The sequence below is a fragment of the Neofelis nebulosa genome, chromosome 1 (genome assembly GCF_028018385.1).
Source record: "Neofelis nebulosa isolate mNeoNeb1 chromosome 1, mNeoNeb1.pri, whole genome shotgun sequence".
Lineage (NCBI taxonomy): Eukaryota > Metazoa > Chordata > Mammalia > Carnivora > Felidae > Neofelis > Neofelis nebulosa.
The window spans coordinates 223805482-223820012 of NC_080782.1; the positions used below are offsets into that span (position 1 = coordinate 223805482).

Genomic DNA, 14531 nt, shown 5'->3' on the forward strand with positions numbered 1-14531 from the left:
ACCCTGAGAAAACATTCCTTGATAGCTTGGCTCTGGTGTCCAGCAGGGCTTATGTTCCCAGATTCAGTGGGATGGTAGCAAACAAAGAAATGGTTCTTAACTGGCTGTCATCCCAGAGCTCAGTGCAGAGGGAGCAGACAATAATGCCTGTCACCCAGTCTTCTGCTGAAAGAGGTATATTTGCATACTTTCAAATGTGCTGCTTGAGGTTCTTGCTTTCCATCAGCCTGAATCTAGGTGCTGACTGAGATCCTCCCTCTGGGATACTCACAGGTCTTAGAGCGCCCTCAATTGTTTGGAGCAATTAGGAATAAAATGGGCTGCTTGGACAAACACAAAGTTTTTGAGATAAAGAGCTAGAGCAAGGATGAATAAGTCCTTCAGACTGGGAAGTGTGGCTCTTTTCTCTAACACAACCAACACAGAAAATCAAAAAAAATGAACAAAAGAACATGTCCCAAACGAAATAACAAGATGAAATCTCAGAAAAAGACCTTAATGAAACAGAGATAAGTTATTTACCTGATGAAGATGCTCACTGAGCTCAGGAGAAAATGAATGAACAAAGGGAGAAGTTCAACAAAAAGAAAATATAAGAAAGTACCACATAAGGAGTCATAGAGCTGAAGAACAGTTATTGAACTGAAAAATGCACTGGACGGGTTCAACAACAGATTAGATGAAGCAGAAGAAAGGATCAGTAAACTTCAAGACAGGGCTTTGGAATTCCTCCAATTAGACCAGCAAACAGAAAAAAATAAGAACAAGAGTGAAGATAGCTTAAGGAACTTATGGGACACTATGAAGCTAACTAACATTCATATTATAAGGGTCCCCAGAGGGAGAAGTGAAAAAGGAGCAGAAAATCTGACAAAATAATGGCTGAAAACATTCCTGATCTGGGAAGGAAACAGACATCCATATCCAAGAAGTCCAGAGAGTTTCAAAGAAGATGAACCCAAAGAGACCAATGTAAGACACATTATAATTAAAGTGTTAAAAGTTAAAGACAAGGAGAGAATCTTAAAAGCAGAAAAACAACTTCTTACATACAAGGGAACCTCTGTAAGACCATCACTGGATTTGTCAGCAGCAACTTTGCAGGCCAGAAGCGTGTGGAATGATATACTCAAAGTGCTGAAAGGAAAAGAAAAAAACTGCCAACAAAGAATACAGGGTGAAGCTGTCCTTCAGTTGAAGAAGAGAAAGTTTTTAACACAATCAAAAGCTAGAGTTCATTACCACTAAAGCAGTCTTACAAGAAATGTTGAGGGGACTACTTTTAGTTGAAACAAAAGGATGTTAACGAGTAACAGGAAAACAAAAAAGTATAAATCTCACTGCTAAAAGTAAATATATAGTAAAATTCAGAAAAATCTAATTTTGTAAAGGTGATGGGTTCATCATTTATGATGCTAGTATGGAGGTTAAAAGACAAAGTTGTAGGAATAACTATAACTACAGTAATTTGTTATTGGATATACAGGATAAAATGATATAAATTATGGCATCAAAACAAAAATGTTGGGGTGGAGCATAAATATTTAGAGCTTTAGGATGTGTTCAAACTTATTACATTAAAATAAACTACAGTATATAAGTTGTTTTTTTGTAAGCCTCATGGTACCCCAAAGCAAAAGCCTATAGTATATACACACAAGATAAAGAGAAAGGAATCTAAACACACCACTGCAGAAAATCATTAAGTCATAAAGGAAGAGATCAAGAAAAGAAAGGGATTATAAAACAGAAAACAGTTTTAACAAAATGGCAATAAGTACATACCTGGCCATAATGGCCTTAAATGTAAATGGGGGAACTTGGGTGATTCAGTTGGTTAAGCATCTGACTCTTGATTTCAGCTCAGGTCATGATCTCATGGTTCATGAGTTCAAGCCCTGCATTGGTCTCCATGCTGACAGTATGGAACCTGCTTGGGATTCTTTGTCTCCCTCTATCTCTGCCCCTCCCCTCCTTGCTCTCTGTCTCTATCAAAATAAATAAATAAGCAAATAAAGAAGCAAGTGTGAATGGACTAAATTCTCCCCTCAAAGACAGAATGGCTGAATGGATTTTAAAAAACATATCTCTATACAAGATGTATCTATATACTACCTACAAGATGCTTCCAGACAGAAAGTAAAGGGATAAAGATTTTCCAGTGGAAAGAAAGCAGGGGTAAGCTATACTTCTATCAGACAAAATAGACTTTAAGAAAGACTGTAATAAGAGACAAAGGTTATTTTATAATGATTTTATAGTGTCTCATTTGTCAATGAGACAAAATGGAAATTCCACATGCTAAAATGTGCGACACAGCTAAAGCATTTCTGTGACAGAAGTTCATAGAGATAAATGCCTACATCAAGAGACCACAATGAGCTCAAATAAACAACCTAACTTTACACCTCAAGAAATTAGAAAAAGAAAAAAGAAAACCCAGATTTAGTAGAAAGGAGATAATAAAGGATCAATGAACCTAAGAAAAGCTAAAACAGAATTGACAAACCATTAGTTCAACTCATCACAAAAAAAAACAAGGACATCCTTCAAAAAAAAAAAAAAATCAGACATGAAAGAGATGTTAAACTGAGTACCACGGAAAAAAAGGATCATAGGAGACTACTATGAGAAATTATATGCCAGGGCACCTGGGTGGCTCAGCCAGTTAAGCATTGAACTTTGGCTCAGGTCATGACCTCACAACTTTGAGCCCAGATTGGGCTTTCTCTCTGCTGTCAGCACAGAGCCTGCTTCAGATCCTGTGTCTCCCTCTCTCTCCGTCCCTCCCCTGCACACTCTATCAAAAATATTTTTTTTTAATTTTAAGAAAAGAAAGAATGGATAAATTGTCAGAAACATAAAATCTACCAAGACTAAATCATGAAGAAATAGATAATCTGAACAAACCAATTACTAATAAGGAGACTGAATGAATAATCAAAAACTTCCCAATGGAAGTCCAGGACCAGATGTCTTCACTGGTGAATTCTACCAAACATGTAAAGAAGTATTAATACCAATCCTTCTCAAACTCGTCCAAAAAATAGGAGAGAAGGGAACACTCCAAACTCATTTTACGAGGCCAGCATTGCCTTGATACCAAAACCAGACAAAGATGCCACAAGAAAATTACAAATCATTATCCCTTATCAACATACATGGAAAAATCCTCAACAAAATAATATTAGCAGACTGAATTGAACAATACATTAAAAGGATTATACACCATGATCAAGGGGGGATTTATTCCAGGGATGCAAGGATAGTTCAAAATCTGCATATCAGTGTTATATACCACATTAACACAATGAAGGATAAAAATTGTATGGTCATTACAATAGATGCAGAAAAAGCATTTGACAGAATTCCACATTTACAAAAAAAACTGGGGTTGGGTATAGAAGCAACACACCTTAACATCATAAAGGTATATATATAACAGTTAAGCCCACTGCTAACATCATACATAGTGGTAAAACGCTGAAAACTTTTCTTCTAAGGCCAGAAACAAAAGATTCCCACTCTCCCCACATTTATTCAGTGTAATATTGCAAGTCTTACATCAGTTAACGAAGACAGAGAAATAAAAGGCACCCAAATTGCAAAGAAAAAAGTAATAACTGTCACTATTGATGGATTATATACTATAAATAGAAAACCCTTAAGCCTATACCAAAAAAAACAAAAACAAAAAAACAAAAAAAGCCCTGTTAAAACTAATGAATTCAGTCATACTGCAGGATACAATATCAATATATACAAATTTCTGGCATTTCTATACACTAATGAACTATCAGAGAAATTAAGACAATACCATTTATAATTTCATCAAAAGAATAAAGTACATAAAATGAATTTAACCAAGTTGAGAGACCTATATACATTGAAAACCAAAGACATTGATGAAATTGAAGAAGACACAGATGATGGAAAGGTATTTCATGCTCATGGTTTGGAAGGAAATGATCAGTATTGCCAAAAAAAAAAAAAAAAATGTCCATACAGCCTAAAGCAATCTACGTATTCAGTGCAATCCTTATCAAAATCTCAATGGTATTTTTCATACACCTAGAACAAATAATCCTAAAATGTGTATGGAACCACAGAGGATCCTGAATAGCCAAAGCAATCGTAAGAAAACAACAAATCTGGGGACTTCACACTTCCTGATTCCAAACTATATTACAAAGCTATAACAATAAAAACAGTATGGTATTGGCATGAAAACAGACACAAAGAGTCATGTGGTTGGTTAATTTACAACAGTGGAACCAAGAATATACAATGCAGAAAGGACAGTTTCTTCAGCAACTGGGACTGGGAAAATTGGACAGCCAGCCACATGCAGAAGAATGAAACTGGACCACTGTTTTATACCACACATACAAACAAACTCGAAATGGATTAAATGCTTGAACTTAAGAACTGAAATAAGATCCCTAGAAGAAAACAGGTGGTAAGCTGCTTGACATTGGTCTTGGTGATGATTTTTTGGATTTGACACCAAAAGGAAAGGCAGCAGAAGCAAAAATAAACAGTGAGGCTGCACCCTAGAAGGCCTCTGCACAGCAGAGTAAAAGCAACCATCAACAAAATGAAAAGGCAACCTACTGAGTGGAAGAAAATATGTATCTGGTAAGGGGTTGATATCCAGATAAAGAATTCACGTGACTCAGTAGCAAATAAACAAAAAAATCTTATTAAAAAATGGGCAGAGATGCTGAATGGAGATTTTTCTATAGGGGGCTTTCAGAGGGCCAGCAGGTACATAATACGGTGCTCACATCGCTAATCATCAGGGACATGCAAATCTAAACCACAAACGCTATCTACCACCTCCCCCCAATCAGAATGGCTATTACCAAACAGACAAGAAACAACGTGTTCTCAAGGATGAGGAGTAAAGGCTGTGGAATGTAAATTGTTGCAGCCGCTGTGGAAAACATCACGGAGATTCCTCAAAAACTAAAAATAGAACTACCATGTGATCCAGCAGTTCCTCTCGTAAGCGTTCATCCAAAGAAAATGAAAACAGTAATGCAAAAAGATATTTGCACGCACCCTCCCACGTACACTGCAGCATTATTTAAAATAGCCAAGGTACGAAAGCCACCTATGTGCCCACCAGCAGATGAACGTGTAAAGAAAAATATTTTTTTTTAGCCATAGAAAAAGAAGGAAATTCCACCAGTTATGACAACAGAGGGTCTATCTGTGCTAAGGCAGTATGCTAAGTCAGAGAAAGACAGGTACCATATGATCTTACCTATATGTGGATTTAAAAAAAAATCATAGATACAAGGAACTGACTGGTGATGGTCAGAATTGGGAGGTGGGGAGTGAAGCTGTTCAAAAGATGTAAACGTTCAATTATCAAATAAGCCCTGGGGATGTAACACAGCCTGATGACTGCAGTTAACAATACTGGGCTGTATACTGAAAGTTGCTAAGCAAATTAAAAGTTCTCACTACAGGAAAAAAAAGTCTATCTGTGGTGATGGATTAACTAGGCTTATTTCACAATATACATAAACATCGAAAAATTATGTTGTACACCTGGAACTGATGTTATATATCAACTATATTTTAATGAGAATTGTTTTGGTAAAATAATTTTATTCAAAATTTTTTAAAGAATTTCACAAACAACATAGGCTTTGCCTGTGGGTATCCCTCTTAGTGGTTATATGGAAACTTCCCAAAGGACAGTGAAAGGAGAAGGAGGATGTGTTTTTCTTTAGAACAAAAATCTGATTTCTCATGTGAACCCATTGCCCAATTTCCTTGAATTGCCCCTAATTTTTTTTTTTTATTAGTCCCTGGTTTAAAAGCTCTATTGCTGGCTCATTACATAGCAGACGATGCCACAGTAGTTGTGTTTGTGCCAAGGACACAACAAGAAATGACCTTTCTCAGAAAGGAAGTGTGAGGATGAATGTGAACTCCGGTGTGACACTGCCCAGGGTCACTGGGTCAGGGGCAGAATCCCCTTCACTGGGGAATCTACCCATGTGCCAGGGAATGAACCTACTGACACCCAGATCATTGAAAAAGATGCTTCGGCTCAGACTCCTTTACCTCCCTAACTGCAAACTGTTTATGCTCAAAGTTGCATGAGAAGCTTCTGGGTTGATTACTGCAATTTCAAGTTTTTGAGGATTTCAGAGACATAATCAGATCTCCTGGCTAGCTGCCTTAAGCAGATTCATTTATCTAATGCCATTCTGTTCCATAAATAGCAAAGGGGGGAACCACTGGCTTCCAGTGAGTCAGCTAGCCTGCACTGCTTCAAAGAGAAAGGAAGGTGACCCCGAGGTACATTGCTGCTGTCACAGAAGGCAGTCCTGAGGGACAAAAGCCAGGGCAGAGAGAGGCTTCCAAGGAAGGAGGGCACATAGGGTATTGTTTCAACTCTGGAAAGATCACCTGGGGAGGGGTTTCCTGAGACATCTCCAACCATTCATTCTCAGCCTCTAGTGTTCCTGGTCAAGTCAGACGAGCAGACGAGAGAGGCCGGAAACAGCTACCGCAGCCAGGAGGACACAAGAAAGCAGCTCCGTGTTTGGTCTACGCGACTTGTCTTTCAGACAGACAAGACCCTGCTTCTTCTGTACAGAGCTGGGGAATACCACCAGGGAATACCAGATGTGCTCCAAACACATCCCACGTGTGCTCAGCCCGAGAGCTGGGGTGTGGAGGCTCGCAGCCACCCTCCTGCAGCTCCCTGCCCCCAGGCCCTGTCATTACCACCAGCCAACACCGGTCCAGTTGGAGCCCCACCTGCCCAGCTGGCACTTCCACGGTGCACCTGGGCCCCCCTCTGGTGACAAACACCAGGTGCCTCCTCCTCTCTTCAAAGCAGCATAATTGAGGGTTTATCTGAATTCCTGCCTTCATGATGGAGTAAAAATAAGAGAGCACAGGTAGGTTTGTTAAACAAGCACAGCGATGACAATACCTGCCATCAAGTGTTCCTCCTCTGCCAGTTGTTCCTGGTTTTAAGTCAAAGTTAACACCACACTGTCCCTGACAGCGGAAAGATTGAGAGGTCTCCTAGCACTTTCTTTCTTGGGAACCTTGGCCTTTGGCTTCTCAGGAAGTAATATTCAGAGGCTCCCTTTTTCAAGCATACTGAGAATGCCAACATGCTCGCCAAGAGCGTGCTCCTCGAATAAGGCTCCAAAGATGGAAGTGATAGGGTAATGTGTAAGAAAATTTCCAAATAAGAAAATACACTGGGGCACCCCGGGGAATTGGCCCTGATAGACATTTTAATTAATGAACATTGCCTCTCCCCTCCCAAAGCATCCTCCATCCCCGAGGACTTCCTTCTGTAAAGAGCTTCATGATTTATCTTCTCTTGTTTGGCCAAACTCCAGCGAGTAAGAAAATCAGTTTGCCTCCCCGACAGCCACCTCGCTGTGATACCTCTTGGGCACAGCTGTGCCTTCAGAGGCTGCTCCTGTCCCCATCCCAAAGGTAGGACTCTTCATGCTTACCCTTCCAGAGTCAGAAGGGCTGGGTGGGAGTCCGGGCGATGCCGGAGCATGGAGCAGCAAGCCCTACTGAGTGGATCATACCTCCAGCAGGAACCAGCTCAGCTCCAAGTCTTCTTGCCATGTTCAGCAAGGTCCCTCGTGCACATAAAAGCTGGGGCTGCTGCAAACTGAAGTGTCATGGTGAGGACAGCCTTGTGGAGCACTATCTTTAGAAGACTGGCACCGAACCCACTTACAACCTGCACTAAAAGCACTCTGCGTCACATTCTTCAAGCGTCAGTAATTTCAGACCGTCAGAAATCTCAATTGCCACTTTCACCTTTAGCTCCTTAAGCCACCCTTGGCAGAATGATTTGGGAATTTCAGGATGCTCTCCAGAGCCTGGAGGGCAGGAGTAGAATCGGCAGGACAAGGGTACACATCCACGCTACAGGATGTAGAGACTGAGAATTAAGGAGAGGATCAGGAAGGGTGGACAGCAAAGCCATACAAAATCCTGAATATCTGAACTGATGTTTAAGAAACTCATGCGAGCAACTGAAAATACAGCTTACTTGACATGAATCTTAAAAAGTGAAAGACTACAGCAGTATCTTCCAAATGCTCTTTCTGCCACCAGTCTTGCCCCCCCTCCCCATCCAGTCCTTTCTCCTTTAGCCTGCTGCCACAGATTTGGCCATGCCACCATCTTGCTTTCAGGCCTTTGGGTTTTGAAATGCAGGTGCCTTATACATACTACATGATTTGGGGCCCACCACGACAAGACTCCTCTCGCCTCTCAGAGCTCACCTCTTGGCTTTGGTTCTTGCCTCCAGCCTCTGATCAGGCTGCTTTTGTGCCTGAGTGTGGTTCCATGCTTCACCTGTTGCCCTCCAGGTGGCAAACACTTCTTCCACTTCTAAGATTTCATCCAAGTGTGACCCTACCTTTCCCCATGCTGCCTCACCCCTATTCAACCTCTCCCTCCTCTGTGCCTTAACATGGCTTGTATATTGCCATTCGCTTTATCATCAGAGCTCACTTTATTATACTTGAACATCGTATTGTTAATTGTTGGGGGCTAAGACCATGTCTTACGCAAAATTATCTGTCCTGGCCCTCCAGACATTTCTCACACCAAAGAGCACATAGAAAATGATAATATTTATATAGTGCAACAGGCTGCTGGTGAAAGAGATCCAGATCTCAGCTTGCCTTTGATAACCCATTCAAAGCGTAAACACACCAGTGAGGAAGCCCTGCATAAAAGACCCTCCTTGATGTTGATTGAAAGAATGAGTCAATGAGTCTGTTTATAAGATTACGAGATATCAGGGCCCCTGGGTGGCTTAGCCATTAAGCATCTGACTCTTGATTTTGGCTCAGGTCATGATCTCATGGCCGTGGTATCAAGCCCCACATCAGCGCAGATCCTGTTTGGGATTCTTTCTCTCCCTCTGTGCCCCTACCCCACATGCGCATGCTCTCTCTCAAAATAAATTTTAAAACTTAAAAAAAAAAAAAAGATTGCAATATCTGCAATTAGGCAAAGATCTTAGAAATCAATGAAAGGAATGGTCATATATTCATATAGTTGTTGGTCAAAAAAACTCCAACAATTAAGACTTCAACATAAAGAGAAGTATGTAGATTTCTTACCCAGTTAGTCAAGGTCTCCTTGACCACTATGGCACTAGACTCCATTTGCAACTTATCTTCTGTCACTGCTTTTCATGCACCTGCACTGTAATCAAGCCAGACTACCAGTGCCCCCTGCAAGTTCCTTGCTTACCTGCCAACAGTCAGCCTCTGTTTGAATTGGCCTCTCTCCAGAACAGCCTCCTCTCCACTCATGCCATCCACCAGGAGAACAGCTGCCCATCTCAAAGGCTCACCTTGAGGGCCACCTCCCCTGAAGACTCCTCTGCTCCTACCGGGCAGGCATGGTCTTGCCCTCATAGCCCTATTATTGTGCCCGTCATCACAGTCTCGTTCTTGTCTGACCAATTTCTTTTTTGTCTCCTATCCTTTCAATGAAATGTAAGTTTCATGCGGTCAAAGACTGAGTCTCATTGCAGTCCTTCCTCCTTTGCCTATAACAGATGCACGATAAATGTATATTACATTCAACTGTATTTCCCAAGTGGCTGTGGGAAGACTCAGTTCCCATTTAATAGGGAGGTAAGGGTGCTTGTTGTGTAGGGAAGGGCCGGTGTCTCATAGCCTGCTGGGTGCCAGGAAATATCTCTGATAGTAAACCATCCTCCTAATCCTTATCTCAAGGATTCATAAATCAGATGATCCTGTACTTAATAGAGCCAGACCTGCTAGTCCCAAAACCATTATTTCATGGAAACTTTGCATAGTAAGGTTGGCCCGTAAGCTTGGGCACTGAGCTAGGCCAGGCGGAGAATCTCAGAGAAGCAGACCCAAGTGGGAATGTGCAGCGGAAAGAGAAGTCCCCAGTTCTGTGCAACGGAAGCAGGTTCCTGGTGCGCCACAGGGAGGGTGGGGGAATAGCACAACAGGGTGAGGTGTTAAAGGCAGAGAGACGGCTTATCCAAGGTCTGTGGGGCATCCACGGTGGCAGGCAGTAGTCAGCAGCCCCCTTTCCTGTCCAGGTCCTGGAAGGCAAGGTCTGTGGAGGATCGGTGGCCCCAGACGGCAAGTAAATAAATGCTAATTTCCTGATAGCCCCTCACTCGTCACAGATATACTGCCCTGAGCCACGGGCCACCCCTAGGATATGTCCTGGCAATCACACATGTACTGGAATCAAGTCCCGTGTTTTCTGAGCCGAGATGCTCTGTGCTACCCCACCCTGATCGCCCTCATCTTCCCATGAGTTACACGCAAACAGTGGTGCTCTGGTTGGAGAGAAACACACCCTCCCAGCATCCTGTTTGCACTTACTGGTAATTCTTATCTCCCTCCTCCGTGCGCAGCCCAACCCTCATTCTTGTGGCTAATCCGCTGAGCGAGCAGTTACTCCCTGCAAGGCCAGGGCCTGTATCTCCTCCCAGGTTCAGAGAGGGCTCCTCAGGCTGAGATGAGCCACACTCTCCCCAGCTCTGCCGCCTCTGTCTTCGCGTTAGAGTTCGGAGAAGGAAATTCCTGGTCTTGTTTGATGGCCGTGACCCTGCTGGAATTTTCCAGTGACCAGGAAGTGTGTCTCGTGGCAGTCCCGCCCACCGCTAACCTGATGCGCCCTCTTCCCCCTACAGGCGCAAAGGGTGCACAGGAAGTTTCCGAAACCCGGCAGAACTCAGCCCCCGTCAGAGCAGAGACCTCATCCCGCGCCTCCGCCGCCGAGCACCGCGGCCCCGGCCCCGAGCAGCACACCTGGCGGCAGCCAGCAGCCCCTGCCGGAAGGGTCACACCTGGGGCCCGGCCCCACGGGCCTGCCTCCTGGGCCCCAACGAGCCAGCGGCCCTCCCAGCCTCCCCTGGCCTTTCCAGAGAAGCAAGTCCTTGTTTTGTTTGCCCACGGGAGACCCCTCCCCGGGCTCCTCGGCCCTACCACAGTGGTTCTCAAACACAGGTGACGCGGGGCACAGGGCATCGGAGTGGAGGCATGGCTGCCTCCTCTCCATCGATGACTTGGAGGGGGCCCAGGAGACGGACGTGGACACGGGCCTCCGCCTGTCCTCCTCGGACCTCTCTGTGGTCTCTGCGTATTCCGCACCCAGTAGGTTCTGCGGCACCGGGGAAGCAGCCCTCCCCTCTGCAAGATGCGGCGGCCACTGGTCCAAGCCCAGGGGTTCCAGAGACGGACCACTGCCCGCTGGGGGCGGAGTGACCACAGACACCTCCTGGGCTTCCCTCCCTTTCTTCACCAAAGGGCCCGCCAGCTCCTCCGCGACAGCTGCTGCTGCTCCCACTGCTTCCGGCCCCTCCTCGCTCACAGCGTCCGCGCCGGAGCCTCCCTGTGCTGCTCCCAGCGCCGAGCAGACCGGCGGGGATGCCCCACCGCCCCCAGCGTTGGCCGGACCTGTGGACAATGCCATGGAGGAATTCTACATCTGAACACCCTCTGCCCTTGTTTTTCAGACACACCGGCTCCGGTCCTACTGGCCCTGCTGGGGCCCGAACCCTGCCCGCGTTCTCAGCCTCGCTCCCCGGTCTGTCTGGGATCCGGCTCATCACACGTTGGCCGCACGGCCCATGCTTACCTGAGAGGGGGCAGGTTTCTAGACACTCGGTGGAAAAAAACCAGCGTTTTTATGCAAATAAATTCTCAAGCTTCTGTTGTAAAAATTTTTTGAATCCTCCGTTCCCTTTGAGATACGGTCTAGTGCACTTAATACAATTTAAATGCTTCCTATAATTATTTGAAATGAAAAGAAAACCTAGTCAGCCGGAGCTGATTTGGCAATTTTTCATGCTGTGAAGGAAAAACAATTAAAGCCAAAACGTTGAATGTGGGAAAGATACTAAGTGACCTGTAGGAGAGATTAGTGCACCATAACGTAACATACAGCTTACTGGATTCTGCGTACGTATTTGCATTACCAGGGACCAGTGGCCCTGAGAATTTCCAGGGAGTGCTTAATAGTGAGAAACCTCAGCTTGATAAAACAGTAAACATATATCAGACTATGGTAGTGTCTCACTTGGATGCCGTGCGACATCGGGAAATCTGGATTTATGCGAAGGTAGCTAATATATTTTAGAAGGATTTATCCTGAGTGACAGACTCTGTGATTTGAGTTCCCCAAACCAGACTGGCATCCACCTTTCAGTGACACCTTCACCGTAACAAGGAGAGTCTGCAGAGGACCACTCCACTCCCCGGATTTATTTGGATCACTGAAGAATTGCTCATTGGAGTAGGTAGTGTTAAGATTCTTCAACTTTAAAACCCACAGTCCAAGGGCTACGTATATACGTCTCTATGTAAATGACAGGAGCCACATTTTATACCACTGTCTCCAATAAACGTGCATTGTCACACACCCTGAGCTTTTCGTCCTTAAATAATTTGTAACATTTTTTAAGCGGCATTTCGATTGCACAGATTAATAAATGCCCCCATCTTCTCCACATGGGAAGCTTTACAGGAAATGCCGCCCTGGACAAACACTTTCATTGCTAGCCTCCCATGAGTACACAGAAGCCTTAACTGAAGCAGGAGCTCGAGCCCAACCTTAGCCTTTTCTGCCTGTTGTCTGCCTCTGTCAAGCTTGAATGGTAGTTCAGTGTCACCTTTCTCACTCCAGTGAGGGTATGTTTACAGTTCCAAATTCAGCAGTGCCAAGTGCTTTCACCTTTGGGAAAGAAGGGCATGGATTTATTTGCCTTGCTCATTTCCTCATCGGGTGCTCCTCGCCTACAGGACTCGTAGCCCAGCTCTCACCTCTCTGGAAGTGCCCAGACCAGTCCAGACACCGCCTCAGAATCCTCGTCGACACTGTCCTCCAAGCTGCCGTTAAGCCTTTGCCTTCCCTGTAACGAGAAGCTCAGATCCTGTCCCAAACATCCTGGATATTCCCGGCCTCCCAAATCATCATATGCTCCATTTTAAGTAAATAAAAACATGATCTCTTATAATTCTGGGCCAGGAGAGAGCAAACTTTTTTCTAGAAAGGGCTAGGTAATGAACATGTTAGGTTTTGCCAGCCATTGGGTTTCTGTTGCAACTACTCAACTCTGTCATCACAGTGCGAAAGCAGCCATGGAAGATGTGTACGTGAATGGGCGTGGCTGAGTTCCAGTAGAGCTTTCTTCACAAGAACCGGCCTAAGCCTCGTGCTGGACTGAGGTTGATTTACGATCTCGGGCACAGTCCACAGTAAAGCTTCTCAGTCTGCAGCCCTCTGCTGCTGTGGGGTCCTCACGTCATGCCAGTGACTACAGAACCACAGGGCTCAGAGCAGTGAGGGACTTCTTTCTGCTGAGATGGTTCCTAGAAAGCCGCTAGCTGTGTACCTCCCCTCCGGAAATGTGACTCACGGCAGCTGAGGATGAGAAACATGTTAACGTTAGGGAAGAGAAAACTCCGAGGTGTCGATGCAGCCTCTGAGGAACAGGAGGCAAACTCATGCGTAGCAAAGGTCCATGAGACATAAAGAAGTGGACCAACTGCCAAGTTTGGTTCCTCCTGGCTTCCCCCCTACCAGTACCCTTATTATACTTGCATGCACCCCCAGGATTGTGTCGGAGCCCAACCCTGATGCTGTCTGATCCGATCCCTTCTTTGTGACCCACCCTCGGCACAGTCCAGTCTACCCAGTTCAGCGACCCCAAAGGATGTCAGCGATGCCATTTAAAAGCAGGAAACGCAAGATGCCCCTGTAACACAAGGGGAGCACTGAAGGAAGCCCACCACACACATTCATGCATCCCCCCCCCTTCCCTCCCAGGCTGTGGTCAGAAGTGCCCGTACACCCTGTGCAGAAGAATGTCACAGAGAGATGTTGACAAAGCCCCAGCTTCAACTTCTAGCTGTGCACCAGCATTTTCCTCATCCAGGAAGTCTCCTGACACCCACTGGGGGATCCTCATTACTTTTGTCGTGATAGATGGCTGACATACTGTAAATGCTCAATAAATTTGTTCAATTGAAACACACGAGGCAGTCTCAAATTATTTTCCTCCTGGATTAGGCTCTGTGGTGTAGGAAATCTAGATTTTAGCCCTAGTTTTTTGTCATTTAATGGAGCCCAATCTCTTGTTGACCTTATATCTCCCCCCAGCGTTGCACAGGCGGTGGGGCATGGTGCCACATGTCCTGGTCTAGGACAACCCATCTCTTGTCTCTTTTCCAAAAAGACTCTCCAAATTACTGCTTATGGTCCCACCTTGGTCTACTCTAAATACCACCCAGTATGGGCTAGAAAGATCAAATTCTTCTTAGGTAGTTCCTAACTGACCTGCCAGCCCCTACAGAAATCATCTTGGGTCACCCATGGGGGTGGGTTGGTGAGCTACCAAAGATAATTTTGTGATCGGAGGGCTGACGTGTGTACAAAATGGAATATAGTCCTGGGTGTTCTTTGAGCCCTGTGACCCAAGAAGAGGGGAATGGTCACATGGAAGTCAGTGGGACCGT

At 44.9% G+C, this 14531-nt stretch overlaps 1 protein-coding gene across 2 annotated transcripts in view; it reads left to right on the forward strand.

The window, feature by feature from the left end:
- Positions 1–14050, forward strand: part of FAM124A (family with sequence similarity 124 member A) — a 99708-nt gene extending 85658 nt beyond the window's left edge. For both annotated transcript variants that reach the window (XM_058686349.1, XM_058686351.1), the window contains one exon: positions 10706–14050. In XM_058686349.1, the coding sequence (XP_058542332.1) occupies positions 10706–11506 (801 nt within the window). In that variant the 3' untranslated portion in view covers positions 11507–14050. The remainder of the gene's footprint in view (positions 1–10705) is intronic.
- The last annotated feature ends 481 nt before the right edge of the window (positions 14051–14531 follow it).